This window comes from Urocampus carinirostris, chromosome 20, assembly GCF_059441175.1.
Source record: "Urocampus carinirostris isolate Australia breed hairy pipefish chromosome 20, RoL_Ucar_1.0, whole genome shotgun sequence".
In the NCBI taxonomy this organism is placed as follows: Eukaryota; Metazoa; Chordata; class Actinopteri; order Syngnathiformes; family Syngnathidae; genus Urocampus; species Urocampus carinirostris.
Window position 1 is genome coordinate 25,316,375 of NC_142368.1, and position 25,202 is coordinate 25,341,576.

The following is a 25,202-nucleotide window of genomic DNA, read 5'->3' on the forward strand; positions in this document are numbered from 1 at the left end:
GTAGAGTAGTCTCCGTGTTTTGTTAGAAAAAAATATGGACTACTAGTTATTGCTTCTAAACTGACATACTGTAAATATTGTTACTGTACAAGTTTTAAATATTTTGAATATGACGATAAATGTAAATTATCTGAGGCGATATTTTTTTCTAGCTCTGCCTTACAGACACCAATGTATGGGTGTAAATAGTTTATTAAGATAAATCATTCACATGTGAAGTAGAGGCAGTGCGGCTGTACATCTTTTTCAAGAAGCACAGGTGGTCGTATCTTTTTGTGTGAGTTGTGTGTCAGAGATTCAGAGAGAGGGAGGAACAGAGCGAGACAGTGAGTCACTGACACGATCCAAGGTCACCAAATGCAGCAATGAGGAAGTAGAAGAGCAGCAAAGGCAACATATATACACAGGGCTAACACATGCAGACGAAATTGTACCATTTGTCTTTTGTGTAATAATGGTTATACAGTATTCATTACATATACACATGCAAAACAGACATGTTTAAATGCCTTGTTTTTGTTTGTGTTAGAAATATAAAAATATGGCAACTTAAAATAACTTAACTGTGTAAACTAACACACGTCATCTACAATTCTTTAAAATCAAAAATACCAAAAGGGTTTTTTTTCAGGCGTAATATTGTTTCCCTGCTAACTGCCTATCATTACACTTTCAACTAAAATATTAAGTTAGAGATTTAGGAGATTGTTATTTTGAATATGTATTGGTGAGTGACTGGTGCCAACTTTGCCATGACCCAAAACAGGGTTCATACATTTTTTTCATGGCCAGATTCAACCACTCTTCAAGCACTTTTCTATGCCAATTTTTCCAGCGCCAAGCAGAAAATCTTTCGCTATTTTGCCGCTTGCACATACTGTCTGCTACTTAGGAGGACGGCATTAGCTCAGGAGGTAGAGCGCTTGTCTTGAGATTAAGAGGGTGCAGGTTTAATTCCCAGTTCCTCCGTGTTATATGTCAAAGCAAGGCACTGAATCCCCAATGCCCCCAATAAGCTGGTGGGCTCCTTGCATGGCTGACTCCCTATTGCTGTGTGTGTGAATGGGTAAGTGTGAAGCACATTGTAAAGCGCTTTGGGTGGTCTTCATTGAATTGAAAAGCGCTATATAAATGCAGACAATTTACAATTTATTTTGAGCTGCTCCTATCTATGAGCTATGATATTTCATGGTGTACATGTTTCCTTCCATTTATTTTATTATTTGAATATTTCTAAGCAGATTTGGGGTTCTGTTTCAAAGCGTGTATATACAGTAATTTGTAACTAGAGTTTTACTTTGAGAGTAAAGGGTTCTATCTGCACTCTTCACTTTTATTTTATTTTAATTCATTGATTTTATTATGTTTTATCTGTGGTTTTAATGCATTTTAAAAACCACATTTTAAATTTTCAATGTTTTTTCTGTAAAGCACTTTGAATTGCCCTGTGTATGAATTGTGCTATACAAATAAACTTGCCTTAATGTGCTACTTTTTGGTGTTAGTGTTCTGGGGCTAACGCAATTACTTTGAGAATGAAGTAACTTGGAACTATAACCAACTAAGACTGTGAGTGATCATCAGCTCAGTGCTTGTAGTTGTCATCTAAATATCGTATTGACTGTTCTTAAGTCCCAAAACCCTTAGTTTGATTCGAGGAGACTTTCTTCAGCAATCCTGTCACATCCATACTCACCTTGTAATGAAAACTTTCTGGTGTCAGTGGGTGAACTCATGTCTTTTCCAGAGTATTTATCTTCGCCTGCATGGCGGCTACCGGCCTCGCTGTCAGCCTTCTGACTCAACGTGTCCGAGAAGTTGTCATCTCTAAGAGAGAGACGCGGCAACATTGAGAAACAGAGTCTGCATGTGTTTAAGCTTTTCAAAGGCTGATATTCATGGGGCACATTGTGACATTGTTGTGTGCCTTTCAGTAAGTGGGCTTATGACGCACTGTGCATAGTCATACACAAGCAATTGAGTGGAATTTCTGAAAGCTATGGCTCCCCTAGGAATACAACAGGCGGCTTTCCATGAAGTGCAACTGCAAATACACTTAATACATAGTAAATGATAATAGTCCCTATCGAACCGTAAGACCAAAAAAACAGGCGGGTAGTGATAAGTTACATTTACTCCATTACATTACAAGTTTGGGGACATTTTGTACTTCTGGGAGTATCTTTAAATCACTATTCTTTTACTAGATTTGTGGGGTGAAAACACTACTCTAACGCCGCTACATTAAAATTCATTGAACCCGTTAATTAAGTATGTACGCGCATTACTCCTTAGCTTGTTTTTTTTTCTCGTATCCTCTGAGTGAGAGCCGAGCTTTGTGGCCCAAGCCCCACCCTGTTTTAAGGATAAAAAGACAAAAATAACAGCACAGAAATCAAACTTAAACTATTAATGTGATTTTATTTGTTTTCCATTTTCAAAATGTTGTTATTTTATTTTTATAAATGCATAATGCGTTTTATTGCACTCTATTTGTTGCCCAGGTAATGGTCACATTATGAACCTTTGTTTTTTTTTTGATCCTCAAAAATCATTCGTCAAAAATTAGATTTTTTTTAATGTAGTTTATTTAATTTTATCAAAACTGTTAAACTCTCTGCAATTCATTGATATTGTAATCAAGTTACCTTGAGGAGGTATCATACAACATATGTGCTGCATCACACTTTGTCATTTTGATAGTAGGTTAATGTAGCTACATACAACATGTATTGCGTTCATTATTAGGCTTATATAAGGCTTTACATTTTTGCGGGCCCTGACAAATTACTTTTTTTAGGGGGTTCAATAGGGTTCCTTCAACATTTTGAGTTGCAGACCCTTGGGCTACCTTGTTGTTCTGCCTGCAGTTCCTGTCAAAAAAGTACTGGGGCTTAAAATGTTCTACTTCTTTCTAATTTATTTCTTTGATGTATACTATACATTTAATTGTTTATTAGAGTAAATTGTTTATTAAAGTACTTTAATTTACATTGATTATTTTCTTAATTAAATATAATTTATTGTTTATTGGATGGACTTTGCTGATTAGCTGATTTGATTGAATGGTTGTCTAAAAAAAAATCAATAAATAAGACATTGCTACAGTTACACAGTTATTGAGCATTTTTTTTCACTAGGTACTTTTTTACTTTTACTCAATCAATTATTTGCATGACTACTTTTGACTTCTACTTGAGTAATATTATTCTGAGGTAACATTACCTTTACTTGAGTAAAATCTTTTGGCTACTTTACCCCCCTCCGAAGGAAAGTCAGCAACCCGGTGTGTACAGTACTTGCAACCCTAAGCCTTCTCGGTTTGAGACCAAAGCAGGATGTGATGCATCCTGGGACAACTAGTAGTAAATCCTCCTGCTCTTTCATTAGGACCCTGACATCAGATGTGCCCCTTCTAGTGATTTATTGATAGAAGCACTGTGGCTGCATATGAGCAAAGGGAAAATTTTGTCGGCCAACAATTACAGGTTTTGGATAAAAATGCTACAAACTTCCGGGCCATTTAAAAAGTGTGGAAGATATGGACTGCTTTGAAACTCTAAGCCAGGGATGTCAAACCCATTTCAGGTTGGGGGTCACATAGGAGAAAATTCTCACGGGGGCTGTACTTTTTGAATAATGGCCAAAAAGTTTGCCTTAGCTGGATGGCTGAGGGTCTATTCAGGGGCTGTAAAATTATTTTTGGTATTGTGTTCATAATAATATATGTTGTCAAAAAAATACTTTAACTACGGCCCTACATTTTCAACAATGTTGTCCTGTAAAAAATATTGTGTGATGCTGAGATAAAATGTAAAGCTATTTCCTATGTCATCTCTTATCATAGTGGTCTAGTGGTTAAGAATTGCCCCTCTCACTGCCGTGATCCGGGTTTGAATCCCATTACATCCAATGCTATGCAAATGTGGTCAGCGATAATTTTAGACTCATCAATCATTGCTCAAATGAAGTAATTATGTTACGTTGTTACAGTGCACTATTCTTTTTCATTGCATTATTTTTTAATCAATCTTAGTCCAGTTTGCACTATGTTGTGATTTTTTTCTTTTCTTATTTATCTTGATGGACTTCTTTTTTTCCTCTTCTAAGTCTTTATACCCTGGAGTTCCATAACTAATCTCGTTGCATATAATGTTTCACAACATTGATATAAATTAAAATAAAGGCTTTCTTTTCTATTGTATTCTATATTACCACATTTTCATGATTTATCTTTAAACCATTTACTATTTGAAAAAGTTATGAATTGTTACAGATTTTTCTGACACTAAATTATTTTAAGTTATAAAACGGCTTGTGTTTGAGAATACAGTGGATTATTATTTGTCAGGCAGGATGTAATGAAAACTGAGATCACTTGCACTCGTTTCTTGGTTTTTATTGGAAGGAAGGAATGACAAGACGTGAATCTTCGATCCGTTGTTTGACGGATTTTCGAGACTTGACAGGCAGGTGAAGGCTTGGCGGGAATGGTTGCGGACAGGCGTAGTCGTCGTGTTGTTGGTTGGGGCTGGACAAGAAGGGCGTCGTTGTGTTCGGAAGAGAGATCAGGAGTCAGGCGGGCAGGGCGTAGGCAGATTCGGAAACGGGTCGGCAACGGAGATCAGGTAGAACAACAGGAGGCAGGCAAAGAGTCGGAGGTACGGGCTTTCTGAGCAAATGGCAACAGATCGCATAGTACAATCGAACAAAGTGTTACCGGAAGCTGGGGATTTAAATATACAGGGTGCGCCAATCAGCTGTCCTGGCTGTTGGCGCCAAATCCTGAACACAGGTGTTCCCGATCCGGGTGATTGTGACAATTATTATTATTATGATTTATTCATTACCTATTTAAATTTTAACCAGCCAAACACTTTGGAAGTTCAGCATCCCAAAGCGCTTAACCCAAAACCTCCCCTACTATGGTTCCAGGTTCATTGAAGATGTGTTTAAGGAGATCGCTTATAATACTGTCAGATTGAGGAAATGGCCATAATGTTGCATGTTATAAAATACTGTATAGGAAATTTAGTGTAAAACAAAGGGTCCCAAATTTATTTGCCGTTACTCACATGTCTTGCACCACGATATACTGGTGTGGCACCAGGCCGTCAATGCCATTGTGCCGTCCTTCCCACCAGTCTTCTGATGCCCGCTGGTAGAGTAACAGTGAGGCACCTTTCTTGAAAGACAATTCTCTTGAAGATCGCCCGACGTAATCAAACTTGGCGATGGCTTCAATTGGCTCACCTTCTGTCCACAAAGAATTAGACATGTCACATGTAGGTGGGTGAATCCCTTAACCATGAATGTCTGGTGTGTCTCGGGCAAGTACAGCCTGGTGGCGCCCATCCCTCTCCAGGCCAACAAATGTTTCCACTAGGTCTTGAACCGGGGAACTTTCGTGTGTTAGGTCAATGAACCAGGGAACTCTCGAGTGTTAGGTCAATGAGCTAACCACTGTGGTAAAAATATCTAGTAGAAGTTAATGCCAAAAAGAAATTTAAAAAAATCTTCCAATTTTTAATTTCATTGAAGGTTTTCAGTAAAATTCAGGGTTCAAACACCTTTTGCAAGGAGGAATTCAAGCACTTTTTAAGAACTTTCAATGCCAATTTTAAAGGAATAAATCAGGTGTGAATCACGTATTTTGCAGAACCACAAATACATCTATGAATTTCATATGTGATTGTTATTCTTAACCTTGTGGCTGCATTTATCAAGACATATGATTTTTAGATCTTAAATAAATTGCGAATATATTTCTGGATCTGAACAACACGTGCTTTAATATTTATAAGACAAATCTCTCAGTATATACAAGTTGGGTAAATTTGATAGTAATATGAAGTTCACATTTTCAGTTTAAGGAAGTTCTTCCCATGGCAATTTATCATGGGGAAACGCTAACTTAATTCTTTTGCATGGACCATAATACATGGCCGTTATTGACACATAATCCTTGCACGCTGGCACTAATTTTACATGTTGTAGTGTCCTATTTAGGTGTAGAATGCACCTGTGCTCTTGGGCGCCAAAGTGCCAAAAACCTGCAATACAAAATAATGCCAGATGCCATTAATTCCGAGGAGAAAATAAATGCAATAGCAATAGTGAAGCTACCAGAGAGCAGCCTCTCCGTCATTTTAAGCAGACTCGATAAGAGAGATTGTAACCATTTCTAGCATTTACAAGCACCTTATCCAAAATTCAAGATTTGAACATTTGAAAACAAAATTAAAATTCAAACATTTCAAGGATTTTAAGCACCCGTACGCACACTGAAAAATGTCTTTGTTGCAGATGTTCGAAAACATGAATGCTAAAGTATGACAGCTGGTGCACCTGAAGTCAAAGTGTGCTGACTGTGTGAGCCAGTTGGTTATTTTAGCTTGACAACACAGGACAGTGCCTGAGGGACTAAACAGTATTAATAGAATCTGGTGAAAAGATATAGAAATTACTCAGAGGTAAGTCAGTGGAAATGTGGATCATTAGAATGAACTGACAACTGTTCAGGTGGACCTCTGGAACACTGACAGGGGAAATAAACAGGGACCATAAATTTCTGGCGTAGTTTAGTGCACCTCAGATAATTCATTTTAATGACTGCGCTTTTTCATTGCTCTGTAATGCTTGGAAAATTCAAAGTGAACTCCAGTAAACTGCTCAAGCAGTCTCTTGTTTTTTTTTCCTCCTGCTGTCACTCCCACACACAATTACCAGTAATTTCACCAGGTAGGGATGTATGAAAGGTCAATTAATTTTGGACACCTGTCAGACGTGGTAAACAATGTGAGACTAAAAAATAAAATAAGTACAGTGGAACCTCGGTTCTCGACCATAATCCGTTCAAGAACCCTGTTTAAAAAGCGATTTGTTCGATCACCGAAATCATTTTTCCCATTAAAAATAATGTAAATCGTTTTAATCCGTTCCAACACCCTGAATAAACTTAAAGCTAACCCAGGCTAATTGTACGTTAGCGTTATCGTAATCTTCCGTACGAAAGATTACGCTAACATGAACGTGTAAAAATAAAAAAATCAGGTTGTCTACAAGTCATTTAGCACCCGGTCTCCACAACAAGTGGTGAGCGGTTCATTGGAAAGGGGGCTCCGTTCCAACACCCTAAATGTGAATGTTTAACGTAAACTTAAAGCTAACCCAGGCTAATCGTACGTTCGCATTATCGTAATCTTCCGTACGAAAGATTACGCTAACATGAACATGTAAAAATTTAAAAAAAGGATAAAGAAACCAATTATGAATAGGATTTCTTACCTTTGTGGTGGTCAGCAGAAGGCGCAGGCAAGATCAGCAATAGTTGTACGCACTACTTTTCTTTTTTCACCTGTAGCAAGTTTGCTGCTTGCACTGACTTTCTTCGGAGGCATAATTAGGGGCTAAAACACTTTTTACACCTATATTAAAAGCGAAAGCAAAACAAAGCAAGTCCAAACGCGATAACAGTTGGTCACGAAAAGAGCGATCTACACCCGTACGCTGCTCAGCATCGCACCCTAGCGTACACACTCACGCATTACCGGCGTTCGAACTCTGATTTTTTTGACCTAACAGCGAAGCATGAATTTCTCGACATTTTCGAACTGAGAGGCGTTCGAAAACCGAGGTTCCACTGTAATACAATGTATAGAAAAGGGGATTATAATAGGGTCCTTTTCATGACTGATTGTCTTTGAGATTTTAACCAGTCTTAACCATCTCAAGATCTGGGAAAGCAGGCCAGATTTGGTGAGCTAAAAATGTGTGAGGGCTGACCATTCAGCCTGGCATTCTTTGAACAGTCTTAGATGAATCCACCCTCCATGAAAGGTTTGGAGTTCTTGGCGATCAGCGTCGTAACCTCGTAGCCTGCCATTGTAGCCTTTTCATTTGACTAGCAGGATCTCGTGAAAAGGTGCCATTAAAACTGCTTTCAGTCGCTTCACCTTTTCACTGTGTTCATTTCCAATTAGTTTTTTTGTAGTCAGCATGTTTCGTCTGGCAGTGCCTCTTGATATTATGTTCTTTGAGTCCCTTGGCAAATAAGGTTGTTTCGGATTTTGGTGAAAAATACTACATTTTCCAGGTGGCCTACAAGCGTCAGCCCTCGCAGTCATCTTTTCTTTTTACATCTACAGTTGCTATGTAGGAAATGAGGTGAGCTAAAATTCTCACAGAAGACTGAGGGCTAGATGGCTAAAGGACTAATGCTGTCATCTGGTAAAATTGTGATATTTCTTTCCTCTGCAATTTTATTTTATAGTGCGGTCAACATTACTGGCGGGCCACATATAATCAATTTTATAACAGAGGCCAGTAAAGATTTTGTCACGGGCCATAGCTGGACCCCGGGCCAGACTTTGAACATGGCTGTTGTACAGATTTTACAGAATATGTTGATTTATATTCAGATTGTTTTTTATGTATTTAGATATCGAATGGATAATTTCATATTTTGAACAAGTCAAAATTAATTAAAAATTGTGTAGTGTTTATGTAAGCACAAAATTTGATCATGCACATTCAACAACATTGATTGAGCCGGATTTCCAGTCATTTGACCAATATTGGGACATTCCTGATCAAAAAGGGTTTGAGACTGAGCAAACACATAAAAGCAAACTTGACACCATGAACACTAATTGAACAGAACGCTAGAAATTCTCCTGAGCTGTCCAGTTGCACACTTGTGCAGCGGATTGTCCTGAAAAACTCGAACATTAAGGGGTGGTTTATGTTGAAGTCTCCAAGCAAGGGTGCACTACAGCAACATGGTCTAAAAATAGAATCTTTGTTCGTCCCTGCCCTCCTCCCACGCAAGACGTGTGCGCCCTGGACAGATGCCGTCTAAGCAAAACACACATCTTTATAGAAATGTATATAAGAGCAAAAGGCTGGGAAAAATTGTTATTACCTTGAGCATGAAGGTGATTTTGGGTAAAAAGTGAAGGGTGCTTGATTTTGAAATGTGCCAGTTTCAAATTAATTAATTTGTCAATTGCTTTTGCAGTCCTATAGCATACAATTATTTTCCCATGATTTGTTTACATTGGAAATGCTAAACCCAAAACTATCATAGTCTAAAGCTTTGGATTAAAGTTTTTTTTCAAGCAATGTTTTAAGAACTACAGCAGAGGTCTCAAACTAAATTGGGTGAGGTTGGGCCGCATCGGGTTCTCCACAAAAAAAACTATGGTAAAAACATGCCACTGTTCTCCTAAATATTTTATACATTAGTTTCTACACACAATATCTAAAAAAACATTATCAGGAATTAATACAAACTAAAATAACCAATCTATAATAAATACACATATGTAGAGAAAAAAAGAAATACCCAAGAAACCAGCTACATGAGTAAAAAAATCTAATTATTACTATTCAAATGTGTGTTTTTACTTTTAACTCTCCACACATGACTGGAAATTTTCAACCAAAATGTTATGAATATGGATTCTCGCAAAATAATTTATTGTAACCATAAATTTAATCTTAGGATTAGTGGATGAAAGCTGCAGCCAGTTCAAATTCAAATGACTGTGACGTATAAAAACACGACAGAAGTTTAAAAAGTGGAGTTCTGATTTATAACCAAGGTCAAGCAGTGTTTAACACACGTTAGCTCAAGACAGAAACTCTCTGAACGATAATTTCAGGGGCATCTACTGATCTTTAAGCTTCAGTTCACCACCCTGACGACCCATCATTCGGCTTTTCAATTTCAATCAAGTATTCCTCGATTGCATTGCCCAAAAAAAATGAAGCTGGGTATTAATAAAATCTGATTATATTTTGAAAATGATTGTGTTGCATACAATTGCATATGTGATAAAGGTCAAACAAGGAAGTATCTAGACCAGGAGTGTCAAACTCATTTCAACTCGGGGGCCACATGATCGAACAAACATTCTTTCGGGGGCCGGACTAGTAGATTAGAGAGAAAGAAAGAATTACAACTTCAGTGTCTTTGTGAGAGGCACCCATTTTTTGGCAACATCAAGTAGATGTCAACCTGCAGCTCGTTTTTCTGTTGCGCTTCCCTCAGCAGTGTCTCGCTGGCCAGATTCATCCCCTAGCGGTCCTGATCCGGACCGCATCTTCGACACTCCTGATCTAGACAATGATGTTGTAGGGGAAACATGTTTTTATCCACGTGCACGTGAGCACAAGCGCTTCCAACTCATTAATTTTATCTAATGCTTTGGAAGAAGAATCCAAAGTTATTAAGGGGATGTTTCTCCTACAAGCCTCCACGTCAACCTATCATCCTTTTTTTCTTTTTGGGTGGTTTGTGATTTGGATTTCAGGTGATTCACTTTGTGAGGTGATCTTTGTTGCATCCTGCAGTGTAAGTAAACCTTTCTCAAGGCCAAATTCAAGCACGTTTTGAGGACTTTCAAAGACAATTTTTCAATTTATTTTTTAATATTAAAAGAAAAAAAATCTGCTGTGAATCATGTATTTTGCAGAGTCACGAATATGTCTTTGATTTAGATGTTTATCTTACGTGTGCTTTTATCAAGACATAAGACTTTTAGATATTGAGTAAATCGCAAATATATTTGTTTTTGAGACACATTTCTCCCCATATACGTGTTGGGGAAAAAGTAATATGTGGCTTACATTTTTTGTTGCAGTAAATTCGTTCCATTACAATACACCGCAGGAAAACATTACCTTAATTTTTTGAATGTTCCATAATAAATATCCGTGATTTGTAGGTAATCCTTGCACTACATTTTCGAGTGCCTTGTTTATTAGCATGTTCCTGATCACTTGGGCCCGGCCTGTAGGGAGTGATGACACTTAATAGGACAATGACTTACAAACTAATGATAGCTGCTGTTAATCACGAGCGAAGAAGAAATACATTGGCAAAGCAAAGCCACTAGAGAGCAGTGTTTGCATTATTTTAAGCAGACTTGTTGAGAAACGTTGCAAAAATTTCAAGTACTTCACCCAAAATCCAAAAGTTTTTTAATCCTATAAATCACATTTAACTTCGAGTGTGTTCAAGGAGTTCATGCAGCCGAATGAACCCTGATCTTGGCTGAAAAGAAAAGGGAGGGATTCATATATAATGTTTGAAGTGTTTAATAATATTAAATATAAAACTGTGCATTAGACTTTGATCGTGAATTTTATTTTGCCTCACTGTAAAAGAGAAAAATGTCCTCCAACAAATCCTAAGCCAATGAAACATTTGCCTGTGGGTAAATGTGACAACAAGGACATCATGGTGTCCAACTCCAATGTGATATGTAATCAACGTGCCACTTTGTTCAACTTCGACCTCATCAGCTACTACAGCAGCGACTATCAGTGGTGTATCAATGCTGTAGGATGCAACACTAATCATGTCACTGCGTGCGATTCATGGAACACAACTTGCTATCGATTCCTGTGTGTCTTACATTTCATTACAGAAAGACATGAAAAAGGTTCGAATCACATTGCTCCACTTCTCTTAGTAAAACTCCACACCAAAACCTTTATTCAAGCTATGGGACACTATGAGGCAATTTCAAAACATCTGCTGTACTCGAAAACAATTGCAGTATACGGTAGCATTTATTTACAGAGTGTAGTGTCCCCAAGTTGTACCAACAAAAGTATGCACGGAAGGCATAATGGTTGGAGCCCAACAATGGCTTGAAACTCCCGTCGATTTTGAGTTACTTTGGTTTTCATTTTATTTTTGTGTGGAAAACTGTTGAAGACAAAAAACAACCTATGAATTAAAAAAAAATGTCCTGGAATTTTCACCGGCAGGTATTTAGAGCAAAAAACACATTGATTGTGTTTTTAGTGAGGAATTGTCATTTTGAAAAACCAAAGTGCCAAAAACTTGATTTAACGAGGAATGTTTCCTATAATATTTAAGGACATCACTAAATGTTTACAATGGACCCCTGCTTTAAGTGCACCCACAGATTTTACAAGTTTAACCTGAAACACTTATTGCTGTTATATTCTCTATTATGTTTTAAAGACTTATTTTAAGACTTTATTAATTTACTGCAATATAGTTGAATGGGGACAGCACGGCGGAACAGTGGTTAGCTCGTGTGCGGCACAGTTCTGAGGTCATGAGATCAAAACTTCCTGACTGGCTGGCAACCAGTTAGGGTTGTCCCCTGCCCACTGCCCAAAGATAGCTGGGATAGGCTCCAGCGCCTACCCACCCCAACCCCCACCCCCCCAGAAGGGTTGTACTCAAGTGAAAACAGTGCTTATTATTCTCTAGGTATTCTATGTGGATCGCTTCCCCCATTTTGAGTTTTGCATATTTTGCCCAAATGGGTCTTCTTCTAACACTATTGGGGAGTTTAACCTGCAAATTAACATGTCTTCCACCTACTTCTTGTTTTGTAAGAAGGGAGGCTGCGAAGAATGCAAATCTCCCCAGGGATTCACGTGTGGTCATGCTGAGATGGGTGATTAGCTTTAGCCAGGGATAAAATCATGCTAGCATGTGGTGAAGCATGTGATGTATTCAAAGAAACGCTAGCGACATTTGAAAATTGAAAAACTATTTTTTTTTGCATGTAATATTTCTCACAATTATTATATTGATCTAATCTAAAAAAATCAGCAACCATATGTCATGTAACTCTATCAATCGGCCGTTTTCAGTTAATAGCAATGTCTGACTGATCAAAATAAAACTTTTTTTTTTGCACAACCATTGGCCATGCATCTAATTTGTGGATAGTTAAGCTTCACCATGACCGAGACAGGAGTAAAACCACAGCCAATACAACTAAGGCAAATATCTTTTGTTTGAAAATCAATTTAAAACAGTTGTCATAATACCAATAGTCCCCTCCAGCCATGCACTTCTCATATGTTGGTCCATCCAGTTCCTTAGCATCAGGAAAGATTGTCTCGTTGTGGATGATGATGGTTTTGATAATCTCGTTGACGTGAGCTTGGCACGAGACCTGGTCCTGGCTCTCCGGTGTGGGCATGAGTGTGGGCCCAAAGCAAATGGCTAAGTTGTATGGATCCATCATGTTTTCGTCACTATACTGAGATAGACTGAGCAAAAAAAGGGGTATACGATACATTTACAAAATAAAAGCAATGGACAGAATAATACACATTCTTTTTTGAATGCAATATTGCAAGTAAGCGTCAGAAGATTTTCCAACTCTTTCCCCCCAAAAAGAAACTTACTGGTTGAGAAAAGCAAAGAGGTAGCGCATCACAACAAGGACTGATCTGGGAATGGTAAGAAGGATCTTGCGGATGTACAGAGCTCTGTCGTACAGGTTTTCTATTCCTGGAGGTACAAAATGAGAAGGGCCTGTCAAGCACATGCAGAAGAAATCCTCGGGTATTGTTCCTGTAGCCTTCAAGCATGCCGTCATTAGACCCACGCTTAAGCGACCTAACCTTGACCCAGAAAGCCTAGGTGATTATAGGCCAGTGTCAAATCTGCCATTTTTTGCAAAATTACTTGAAAAGGTCGCTGCACAGCAGTTAAATGACTTCATGTCAGAAAATAACCTCTTTGAAACTGTCCAGTCAGCATTTAGGGCAAATTGCTCTACTGAGACAGTCCTGGCTAAAGTAACCAATGATCTCCTTTTAGCAATAGATTCCGGTGCCTCATCAATGTTACTGCTGCTGGATCTCAGTGCTGCTTTTGATACTGTCGACCACAACATATTACTTGTTTGTCTGGAATGCATTGGTATCTCAGGAACTGTACTCTCATGGTTTAGGTCCTACCTGTCAGACAGGATGCAATGTGTTAACTATGGCAATCTGACTTCTAAACAATCTAATGTACCCTGTGGTGTTCCACAGGGCTCTGTACTTGGCCCCCTAGTTTTTAGTATTTATATGATCCCACTTGGTGACATTATCCGCAAGTATATTAGTTTCCATTGCTATGCAGATGAGACTCAACTGTATGTGGCACTGGAGACAAGTGGACAGTTAAGTTTTAGAAATCTGGAGGCTTGCCTTACTTAGATTCAAAGATGGATGTCACTTAATTTTTTGCGTTTAAACCCAGAAAAAACTGAAATGTTGATTATTGGTCCAGCTCACTGTCGTGAGTTGTTTTCAAACACTACCCTGAACCTAGACAAAAGTAATATCACCCATAGTTACTTGGTCAAAAATCTAGGTGTTATATTTTATCCTAATCTGTCGTTTCAGTACCACGTGAAAAATATTACTAAAATAGCTTTCTAACACCTCCGTAATATTGCGAAGATTCGGTCGATGCTGTCCCAATCAGATGCAGAGGTTTTAATTCATGCGTTTATTACTTCTCGGCTTGATTACTGTAATGTATTGCTTTCTGGTCTCCTGATGTCTAGCATCAAAAGTTTGCAGCTGGTTCAGAATGCAGCAGCTAGACTTTTAACTAATACCAAAAAGTTCGAGCATATTACTCCTGTATTGGCCAACTTGCACTGGCTCCCAGTCCACTTAAGATGTGAGTTTAAGGTTCTCTTATTAACATACAAATGTTTGCATGGACGATTCAACATGGCGGCGCGCATGGATGCTGCGGCTAGTTGCTCTCCAGCTAATCTTCTATTTATTGCCGTTCTCTTGTCTTTTTTGCTTTCATTTTTGGACACACGTGTGGCCAAAAATACTTACAGGAGGGACGAACTTATTCGGTTGGGTGGGCGTCTAAATTTCGACTTTTCGGGAACTTTTTACACCGCCTATGATATACCGAGCAAACTTCAAAGAGATCCGGCATCCGTGTGGACAACTATTCCTCCTAATAAACGACGACGACGGCGCCGTAAAGACAGAAAACAGAAGCGTGGTTGCCGTGCGGGTAGATGTGTGAAGCGTGCGAAGTCTAAGGAGCAAGAAGGACGCGAGGATGTGACTAATTCCACCATTCATTCCTCGCCGGACAACCGACGCTTTACACTCAACGCTCACGAACGGCCCCAACAGCGACATCTTTTGACGATCTCTACAAAGACTTAAGCTAAGTCAACTGATTCAGCAAAGCTAAAATTTGGTCTTTTAAATATTAGATTGCTTGCTCCTAAAGCTTTACTTGTTGATAACATTATTCGTGATTATAAACTTAACTGTATGGGTCTTTGTGAAACTTGGTTACGCCCGGATGAGTATTTAGCGCTTAATTATGCTTCACCCCCTGACTACGCAAGTAGCCATGTAGCACGCACGTTGAAAAAGGGTGGCGGTGTCACGCTCATTTCTGAAAAATCGCTCAAATTTAATCCTCGCACTTCTAAAAATTACAAGGCGTTTGAGGCTCTTGTGATGCGGTCCTCTCTATTGTCAATTTATGTAATAACTATCTATCGCGCACCTGGGCCATACACAACTTTCTTAGACGAATTTGCTGAACTTTTGTCTGAACTAGTAACCTATGCAGACAAAATTATAATTATGGGGGACTTTAACATTCATAGGAACTCCCCACTCAGTTCACTTACTATTGCGTTTAGGTCTCTAGTTGATGCATTTGGTTTTAATCAACTAGTTGATTTGCCAACCCGTAAAGATGGAAACAGGCTAGACTTGGTTCTGACTCGAGGAGTTTTAACCTCAAACATTATGGTGTTACCGTGTACCACCGTTATCTCGGATCATTATTTAGTTACATTTGAGGTGCTAGCTAAATGTAGTGTTAAAAAAGCTGAAGGATTTAGCGGACGCAATATAAGCACTGGCACATTTTCTGAGCTCTTTGAACTCCTTCCTGGAGCAGTTGCGTCCTTTCCTTCATACAATGGCTCGATTGACTCACTCAAGAAATAGTTCAATACTACCCTGACTAGTGTCCTGGATTCAATAGCGCCCATAAAGCTAAAATCACGTCCTAAAAGACGCACGCCTTGGTTTACTGATGAAACTAGAACCCTTAAACAAGAATGCAGGAAATTGGAAAGAAAATGGCACGCTACCATGCTTGAGGTTTTCCATCAAATCTGGTGTGACAGCTTGTTAAAGTATAAAGCGGCCCTTGCCTCTGCAAAATCGGACTACCTTTCGAAAGTGATTGCGTCTCAAAAGAACAATCCCAAAGTCCTTTTTGACACTGTAGCATCGCTTACAAGGCAACAGGCTATCGCAGATAGTTCGACGCACTCTGCTCATGACTTAATGGTCTTCTTTACTAAGAAGATTCAATGCATATAGGAAGAAATTGCTAAAGACATTATTAATACCACACATATTAAAGGGCTGAAATCTACAGATACACGACAGGGTGGCTGTCCAGGTAAATTGTCCAGTTTTAGTGAACTGTCACTTGATGATCTCAAACAGGTGGTAAATGTGGCCAAACTTGCCAGTTCGACCCGCTCCCAGGTTCGCTTATTAAAAGTCTTTTTGGCGTCCTTGGACCTTCAGTTCTAAATATTATAAACATATCACTGTCCTCAGGTGTAGTTCCAGCAGCTTTTAAGTCCGCCGTTATTAAACCCACACTAAAACGACCCAACCTTGATCCAGAAATCTTAAGTAATTATAGACCTGTGTCAAACCTACCTTTCCTTTCTAAAGTACTTGAGAAAGTAGTGGCACAGCAGCTGAATGATTTCATATCCGAGAATAACTTTTTTGAATCCATGCAATCAGGATTCAGGGCTAACCACTCTACTGAGACAGCTCTGATCAAGGTAACAAATGATCTCCTACTGGCAATGGATTCTGGCGCTTCATCACTTTTGCTGCTGCTGGATCTTAGTGCTGCTTTTGACACAGTGCACCACAATTTCCTACTAGAACGGTTGGAAAAATGGATTGGTCTCTCGGGAACCGTCCTCTCGTGGTTCAGATCCTACCTCTCAGATAGGACGCACTGTTGTAAATATGGTGAAATGACATCTGAGCCCTTTAATGTTACCTGTGGTGTTTCGCAGGGTTCAGTGCTTAGCCCCCTTCTTTTCAGCATTTACATGCTTCCATTAGGTGATATTATTCGCAAGTACAATATCAGCTTCCACTGCTACGCAGACGACACTCAACTATATCTTCCGTTGGAGGAATCTCCCACACTAAACTGTGGAAATTTGGAGGCCTGCCTCATTGAGATAAAAGAGTGGATGTCACTCAATTTCTTGCGTCTTAACTCTGAAAAGACTGAAATGTTAGTCATTGGTCCATCTAAATGCCGTGACTTATTCTCAAAAACTGCTGTGAACATTGACAAATGTCACATCACACAGAGTGACTCAGTTAAAAATGTAGGTGTCATATTTGACCCTGATCTATCCTTTGAAATGCATGTAAAGGAAATTACTAGAACCGCTTTCTTCCATCTTCGCAACATTGCTAAAATCCGTTCAATACTCTCTCAGTCGGATGCGGAAATTATAATTCATGCGTTTGTTACCTCCCGTCTCGATTACTGTAATGCACTACTCTCTGGTCTCCCGAAGTCTAGAATCAAGTCTCTTCAGCTGGTACAAAATGGCGCAGCGAGGCTTTTAACTAGGACAAAAAAGTACGATCACATAACACCGATTTTGGCTAACCTGCATTGGCTCCCAGTTAGCCTTAGATGTGATTTCAAGGTTCTCTTAGTATTATACAAAATCATACATGGACTTGCTCCCTCTTATCTTTCAGATCTGATATGCCCCTATGTCCCCACGATCTGAGAGTGCCGGCCTTCTGGTGATCCCAAGAGCAAAGAAGTGTTCTGCTGGTTCGAGAGCGTTCTCCATTCGGGCACCGGTGCTGTTGAATGCTCTTCCCCCTGAGATCCGATCTGCAACCTCAGTGGAAATGTTTAAATCTAAGCTTAAAACTCACTTCTACTCCATAGCATATGAATAACCTACTCTTTTCGTCGGCTGAAAAATAGTCTGTGTAATATAGTGTAATGATCTGTAAACCCCTTTGAGACTCTTCGTGATTTAGGGCTATACAAATAAAAATGACTTGACTTGACACCCTCTTATCTCTCTTATTTGATTTCCCCCTGTGTTCCTGCACGGAGTCTGCGCTCGGAAAATGCCGGTCTACTTGTGACTCCGAGAGCCAAGAAGTCTGCAGGCTTGAGAGCGTTTTCCATCTGGGCCCCGGTGCTATGGAATGCCCTGCCTCCGGAGATAAGATCTGCAACCTCAATGGAAGTTTTTAAATCAAGGCTTAAGACACACTTCTATTCCAAAGCTTATGATTGATGCCCACCTCATATTCTGTATTGTCCTGTCTTTTTCCGACTGCCTGCCTGGTGGTGATACGAAGGAGAAGGACGATTTGAGATGAGACAGCGAACCAGCGTTTGACCTGAAGCATGTCAACGCCTGCATGGACCAGCTGGCAGAGATGGGAAGCTGCATCGTGGCCGTCATAGACTTTCTGGACTAGTTTACAGGCTGGGGGTGTCGCTGCTGTCATGCACTTTCCGGACAAATTTTCAACATGTTACCTAATGTTTACTATGTTTGTGTACTGTAATGCTAAATGTAATTCACCCTGGTCATCCTGAAAGGGGGATACCACTTGTGAGGTCCCTTCTCAAGGTTTCTCTTTTTCCTCACGCTGAGGTTTTGAGTTGTTACTTGCCCGCATGTTGGTTTAAGATCAGGTAATTGTGTCATTGTAATCCTGTGCAGTCCTTTGAGACATTTTTGTGATTAAGGGCTATGTAAATTAATTTGACGTGACTTGACTATAGAATATGAATAATCTATATTCTATGTTGATAATATATATCATTTGCCCTTATGTAGGTTTTAGATGATGGGATGGTGTCATAATAGAAAAAAAAAGAAAAAAGTATTTTTAACGTTTTGGCACTCAGGGACAACGTTTCTGAAAACGCCAGCCTGACCGATGGGGACTGGGTCGATAAGCTACCCTGGGTCATGCTGGGACTGAGGACCGCTCCCAAAGAGGACCTTCAGTGCTCTTCGGCTGAGTTGGTGTACGGTCAAGTGCTGCGGGTGCCAGGTGATTTAACCCCGACCCAACGACACCCTGGGCTGCATCCAGGGAGAAGTCCATCTTGCAGGGCACTGCGGGAGCGTTTGGCCCTATCCCCACATCGCGACACGGCAGGCCAGTTTCACGGGTTCCCTCCAACCTGCGCTCGGCTGGTTTTGTTTTCATTCGCCACGATGCCCACCGCAGACCATTGCGCCCTCCTTATGATGGACCGTTTAAGGTCCTGCAGCATGGTGACAAGACCATGGTCGTGGACATTGGTGGTAGGCCAGACACTGTCTCCGTGGACAGGGTTAAGCCTGCCCACATGGATATGTCCAAGCCATTGGAACTGGCCCAAGCCCCACGGCGCGGCCGTCCTCCTGCGGCACGACCCTCCGGCCCCGTGGGTACCCACTCTGACCCTCCGCCCCCAGCAACTGTGTGCTTTCCAACTGAGTCCACAAGCTCTCACCCCCCCGCTGTTCCAACTCCTTGTACCCGCAGTGGCCGGGTCAGCGTCCCAACCAGGCACAGAGACTTTGACTATGGGTGAATTCTGGGTGGGCTTGTGTAGTGGGTTGTACATAATTCACCCACGGAACCATTGTTTAGTTAGCGAGTTCCTAGGGGGACTCATTATTCTGCCGGCTCGCGCCACTCCCGTGTTTGTTTATGTAAGTTTCGATTGCAAGTTTAAATGTCATTAAAGCAGTGTCCGTTGGCACCTTTGTTTGACACTCCGCCTACGACTCCCGTCTCTGCTCGCTACACCGTTTTCTTTTTACCGGGCCGGTGTTTGGAGCTGGAATTACCGCGAACACCGGCAGGGGACCGGCCCACAGAGCCGCATTGCCGCAAAAGTTTTTCAAATTTTAAAGTTTTGAAACCGGACTGAAAATGCCCAAAGGGAAATTGATGTAAAATGACTCAGTTTTGCTTAGGCACAAGGCCCCAAACACCAGCACGAATCCCCAAACAGCCGGCGGAACGAGGACCGGCGCGCGCACCCGCAACCGGCTCCGGTTCGGCTTGGAAGGGCCCCTTGCGGGGTCACCAGCCCGTAACCGTTGGGGGACTTGTGGGCGTATAACCGATCGGGCGCGCGGCGCTGAGGCCGGCGCCCAGCGCTCGAGCTCCAATAGCGTGTTTTAAAGTATGGCGGCGGCAAAACCCTTCAAAAAGCCAAATTCAGTCAAAACTTAAAGGTTTGAAAGTTGTATTGTCGAGGCCCTTTAAATGACTTGTGGGCATAAAACTCGCGGGGCCCGAAGCGTTTACTTTGAGGAAATTTAAAACCGGGCCGGTGTTTGGGCCGGTACTGGGAGACAAACGCGCCGCGGGTGCCGTTCGGTCGTTGGGGCGTGGGCGGCGGTCAGGGTGCGGATTAGTGGCCGCACAGTATAGGCAGGGAAGTCCGATTTTAAATGAAAAAAACAACAACAATTTGTTTACACCGCGGGATCCAATGCAACCAGGGTTTCATTCACAATAAAAAATACATTACATACGGATATTATAGTAAATCAAATAAATACTATTTGCGTACAATTAGTTGTGATTGCGGAAATCATAGCGTACATTGACGTTGGTGACTTTTCCATCCGCGTTAACAAACGCATTTTGTAGAATACGATCGCACTTTATTGTTTAAATAATATATATATATAGACTAGGATCTCCCAATTATTATAATTAGCTCGCTTTATTTTTTTTTTAAAGCGTATTATATAGAATACGATCGCTTTTGTCGGAAGCGTACATTGACGTTGGTGACATTTTCATCCCTGTCAAAAAACGCAATTTGTAGAATAAGATCGCGCTTTATTGTTTAAATAAAAGCGTTATATAGACTAGGATCTCCCAATTATTATAATTAGCTCGCTTTATTGTTTTAATAAGCGTTTTATATAGAATACGATCGCTTTAGTTGGAAGCGCAGCAGAATGCGCGTTCACGCGAGGGGGGGAGGAATTTGCATAGGAGTCGGAAAAGGGCACACCACCGGGCGCCGGCAAAGCTGAAACTTAAAGGAATTGACGGCCACTAGTGGCTCAAATCCCCAAACACCGGCCCGGTTTTGGAAGTCAGAGGAAACCTGCTCTGCGGCTGGGGTTTCAACGGTTCTATGCCCGCAACACAGGCCGGGGACCCACTAGTGGCGGGCACTTCCAGAGATGCCAAGCCCCTGGTGACCGCAGGTTCAGACATTTGGTTCGGGCGCACGCCGAGGCATGGTTTCGCAAGAGGGCCCCAACGGTTTCACGCCCTGTTGAACTCTCTCTTCAAAGCCCTTTCCCTTGGCTGTGGTTTCGGGTTAGCGATCGCGAGGCCGCGCTTTCGCAGTGTTTGGGGATTTGTGCCCACCAATAGAGGCTGAAATCCGCCCCAGGGCTATACCCGGGTCGGAAGACCGATTTGCATCGACCAGAAAGTACAAGACCGTTAAATAGGTGAAAGTTCGTTCGTTTGGGAGGCGGCGCTTTTGAATCCCCCAAACGAGTGCCCTCCGGCGGCGCTTTTGCGGATGTGGCGTGCGCGTAGAGCAGTGCGGTCGGGGCCGGCGCCGGGATCGCCTCTCGCGGTTCGTTCTCGGCTTGTGTTTAGGCCGCGCGCCCCGTTAAAACCGCGCGCAGGTGTCCGGCGGGTCAAGCGTCGGAGCGAGTTCGTAAAAAAAAAGTTTTTCAAATTTTAAAGTATTGAAACCGGACTTCCAGAGATGCCTCGGAAGAGCACGCTACTCCGCTTGCGCGCTGGCACCCGGCGTCTCCCACTCGGGCCTGAAATCCGCGAACCGACACACCGGCTTGGGCAGGGGGGAGTCGACAAGTCCCAAACACCGGCCCAACTCTGGCCGTGCGCCGGGCCCTTCAAGTTTTTCAAATTTTATAGTATTGAAACCGGACTTCCGCAGACGTGCACGCCCTCGGGTCAGACGAGACGACAAAATTGGCACTTGCCCTTTAAGTTTTCATTAGTGTCGGCTTATAAGTCGCCAAGTTTTGACTTACTTTGGCTTTTTGAATTTTGACTTAATTTGGGGCACAAGTCCCCTAACCTCGCGGGACTTAGAAATTCCGGCGGCGCTTTTGCGGCAATGCGGTTCCCGCCGTCTAGCGAAACCACAGCCAAAACCCCCAAAAACACCAAATTAAGTGGCATCACGGGGGTTTTTGCCAAGGTGCCTTTAACTTCCCCTGGATTTATGCCCACAGTCCCCAAACGGCCTGGCGCGAGATTTTCATAATGAAAATCGCCGCTGCGTGGATTTACATCCGCGCACCCTCGGGGGGCCGCCCTACCGCAGCGCTTGGAACCGTAAAACCAGGCCGGTGTTTGGGGACTTGTGCCCGCCAAGGCCTGGGGATTCCTCCGGAGCGCGCCGTTTTTATGCCCATAAGTCCCCCAACACTAGCCTGGATCTCGTCTGATCTGAGGGTGTGCGCGTAAAAAAGCCAAATTAAGTCAAAACTTAAAGGCTCGGGCCTGACACGCTTCAGCGACCGTGTTTTTTTAAACACTCCGCCTCTCGCGGAAAAACTTAAATTTTTCGAGAACCACTGCGGACAGTGCGCGGCCGGCCGAGGGGGCGCAGTCTGACGCCGCGACGAGCCGAGTGGGCCCCAAACACCGGCCGGGGACTGTTACCGCACTGGGCGCGAGGGCCGGGGGCCGGTCCCCGGCTTGCGTTTGGGGACTGGCTGCCGCTTTTGCGGTCTGTATTCATACTGAAAATCAAGATCAAGCAGCACTTCCCGCTCGGTCGGTGTTTCGGCCCCGCGGCGGCCAATTGGGGGCAGTTATTGCATACGACCGACGGATTTCAGCCACTAGTGGCGGGCTGTTTCGTGCGACGCCTCTAAGTCAGTGCTCAAAGTAAACGCTTCGGGCCCCGCGATGACCTGGTTTTCTATTTCCTTTGGCCGTGCCCGCCACTAGTGCTCCTGCTAGGGATTCGGCCACTAGTGGCAGGGCAAGTCGGATCCGTAACTTCGGGCTTTTTAACTGCAGCAACTTTAAAATACGCTATTGGAGCTCTGCCATACGGCCGTTGTGATCCGTGCGGGGATCCTGCGCCGCACGGACACGCGACACCGCCCGCCAGACACCGCCCGCCAGACACCGCGTGGGTTTTTGTGTCTGATAAATGCTCCGGTTCGGCTTGGAAGGGCCCGGTCACCACTGCCGGCCTCCAGCAGAGTTTCCTCTGACTTTGCGAAACCCCTAAAAAAGCCAAATTAAGTGTTTGGGGATTTGTGGCGGAAATCCACAAACCGGGGATTAATGTAAAATGACCCCGTTTTCTTTTTACCGGGCCGGTGTTTGGAGCTGGAATTACCGCGAACACCGGCCGTGGACCGACCCACAGAGCCGCATTGCCGCAAAAGTTTTTCAAATTTTAAAGTATTGAAACCGGACTCAAAATGCACAGAGGGGAATTGATGTAAAATGACTCAGTTTTGCTTTGACACTTGGAAATGAACGGCCACCTTTACACGAAGCCGGCGCCGGGACCGGGGCCGCCGGGCACAAGTCCACAAACACCGGCACAAATCCCCAAACAGCCGGCGGAACGAGGACTGGCGCGCACGCCCGCGACCGGCTCCGGTTCGGCTTGGAAGGGCCCCTTGCGGGGTCACCAGCCCGTAACTGTTGGGGGACTTGTGGGCGTATAACCAGTCGGGCGCGCGGCGCTGAGGCCGGCGCCAAGCGTTTGAGTTCCAATAGCGTATTTTAAAGTATGGCGGCGGCAAAACCCCCCAAAAAGCCAAATTCAGTCAAAACTTAAAGGTTTGAAAATTTTTCTAAGTTTTATTGTCGAGGCCCTTTAAATGACTTGTGGGCATAAAACTCGTGGGGCCCGAAGCGTTTACTTTGAGGAAATATAAAACCGAGCCGGTGTTTCGGCCGCCGCCGGGAGACAAACGCGCTGCGGGTGCCGTTAGGTCGTCGGGGCGTGGGCGGCGGTCGGGGTGCAGAATAGTGGCCGCGCCACCGTTGTCCCGGCTCAAAACCGGGCCGGTGTTTGGGGACTTGTGGGCGCATGCGCGCGCTACGTGGCCCCTCGATGGCTCTGGCCGGTACAAGTCCCCAAACATCAGCCCGGGCCCTCGCGGGAGCGACCCAGAAATCACATCGCGTCAACACGCTCCGGAGGCCATCGCGATGCTTTGTTGCGTTTGGGGACTGGGGGTTCGGTTCTTCGCGCTGCACCACGGCGACCGCGCACTGTTTGGGGACTTGTGCCCGCCACTAGTGGCCCTCTTTGAAAAACCATGCCTCGGCGTGGCACTGCGGGTGCCATTCGGTCGCTCAAGCCGGAGGAGCCTCACGCCCGAAAACTGGCTTGCGCCGGCCGACGTGTGGTAGCCGTTTCTCAGGATTTCAGCCACTAGTGGCGGGCACAAGGACGAGCAGGTGTCGTGAAACGCTGTTTGACAGACGACCGGCCGGGCGCACGGAAGAACCGCGAGACACAGACCGGGCTGGTGTTTGGGGATTTGTGCCCGCGTAAAACTGGGCCGGTGTTGTGCCATTTTCCGACTCCTATGCAAATTCCTCCCCCCTCGCGTGAACACGCATTCTGCTGCACTTTGTGCCCTTTTCCGACTCCTATGCAAATTCTTCCCCCCCTTGCGTGAACGCGCATTCTGCTGCGCTTACAACTTAAGCAATCGTATTCTATATAAAACGCTTATTAAAACAATAAAGCGTGCTAATTATAATAATTGGGAGATCCTAGTCTATATAACGCGTTTATTTAAACAATAAAGCGCGATCTTATTCTACAAATTGCGTTTTTTAACGTGGATGAAAATGTCACCAACGTCAATGTACGCTTCCGACAAAAGCGATCGTATTCTAATTATAATAATTGGGAGATCCTAGTCTATACAACCCGTTTATTTAAACAATAAAGCGCGATCTTATTTTACAAATTGCGTTTTTTAACGCGGATGAAAATGTCACCAACGTCAATGTACGCTTCCAACAAAAGCGATCGTATTCTATATAATACGCTTTAAAAAAAAATAAAGCGAGCTAATTATAATAATTGGGAGATCCTAGTCTATATAACGCAGCAGAATGGATGTTCACGCGAGGGGGGGAGGAATTTGCATAGGAGTCGGAAAATGACACAACACCGGCCCAGTTTTACGCGGGCACAATCTGCGGCTGGGGTTTCAACGGTTCTATGCCCACAACACAGGCCGGGGACCCACTAGTGGCGGGCACTTCCAGAGATGCCGAGCCCCTGGTGACTGCAGGTTCAGACATTTGGTTCGGGCGCACGCCGA

The 25,202-nt window shown here is 43.0% G+C and overlaps 1 protein-coding gene across 1 annotated transcript in view; it reads right to left on the reverse strand.

Annotated features, from left to right (window-relative positions):
- LOC148346714 (SLIT-ROBO Rho GTPase-activating protein 1-like) overlaps window positions 1-22,065 on the reverse strand; it is a 35,419-nt gene extending 13,354 nt beyond the window's left edge. The window contains exons 1-7 of the mRNA XM_088325662.1: window positions 21,962-22,065; window positions 19,921-20,078; window positions 13,189-13,294; window positions 12,826-13,050; window positions 6,468-6,538; window positions 5,076-5,256; window positions 1,697-1,827 (exon numbers count right to left, since the gene is read on the reverse strand). Of these exons, the coding sequence (XP_088181788.1) occupies window positions 1,697-1,827; window positions 5,076-5,256; window positions 6,468-6,538; window positions 12,826-13,050; window positions 13,189-13,294; window positions 19,921-20,078; window positions 21,962-22,065 (976 nt within the window). The remainder of the gene's footprint in view (window positions 1-1,696; window positions 1,828-5,075; window positions 5,257-6,467; window positions 6,539-12,825; window positions 13,051-13,188; window positions 13,295-19,920; window positions 20,079-21,961) is intronic.
- Between the last annotated feature and the right edge of the window lie 3,137 nt (window positions 22,066-25,202).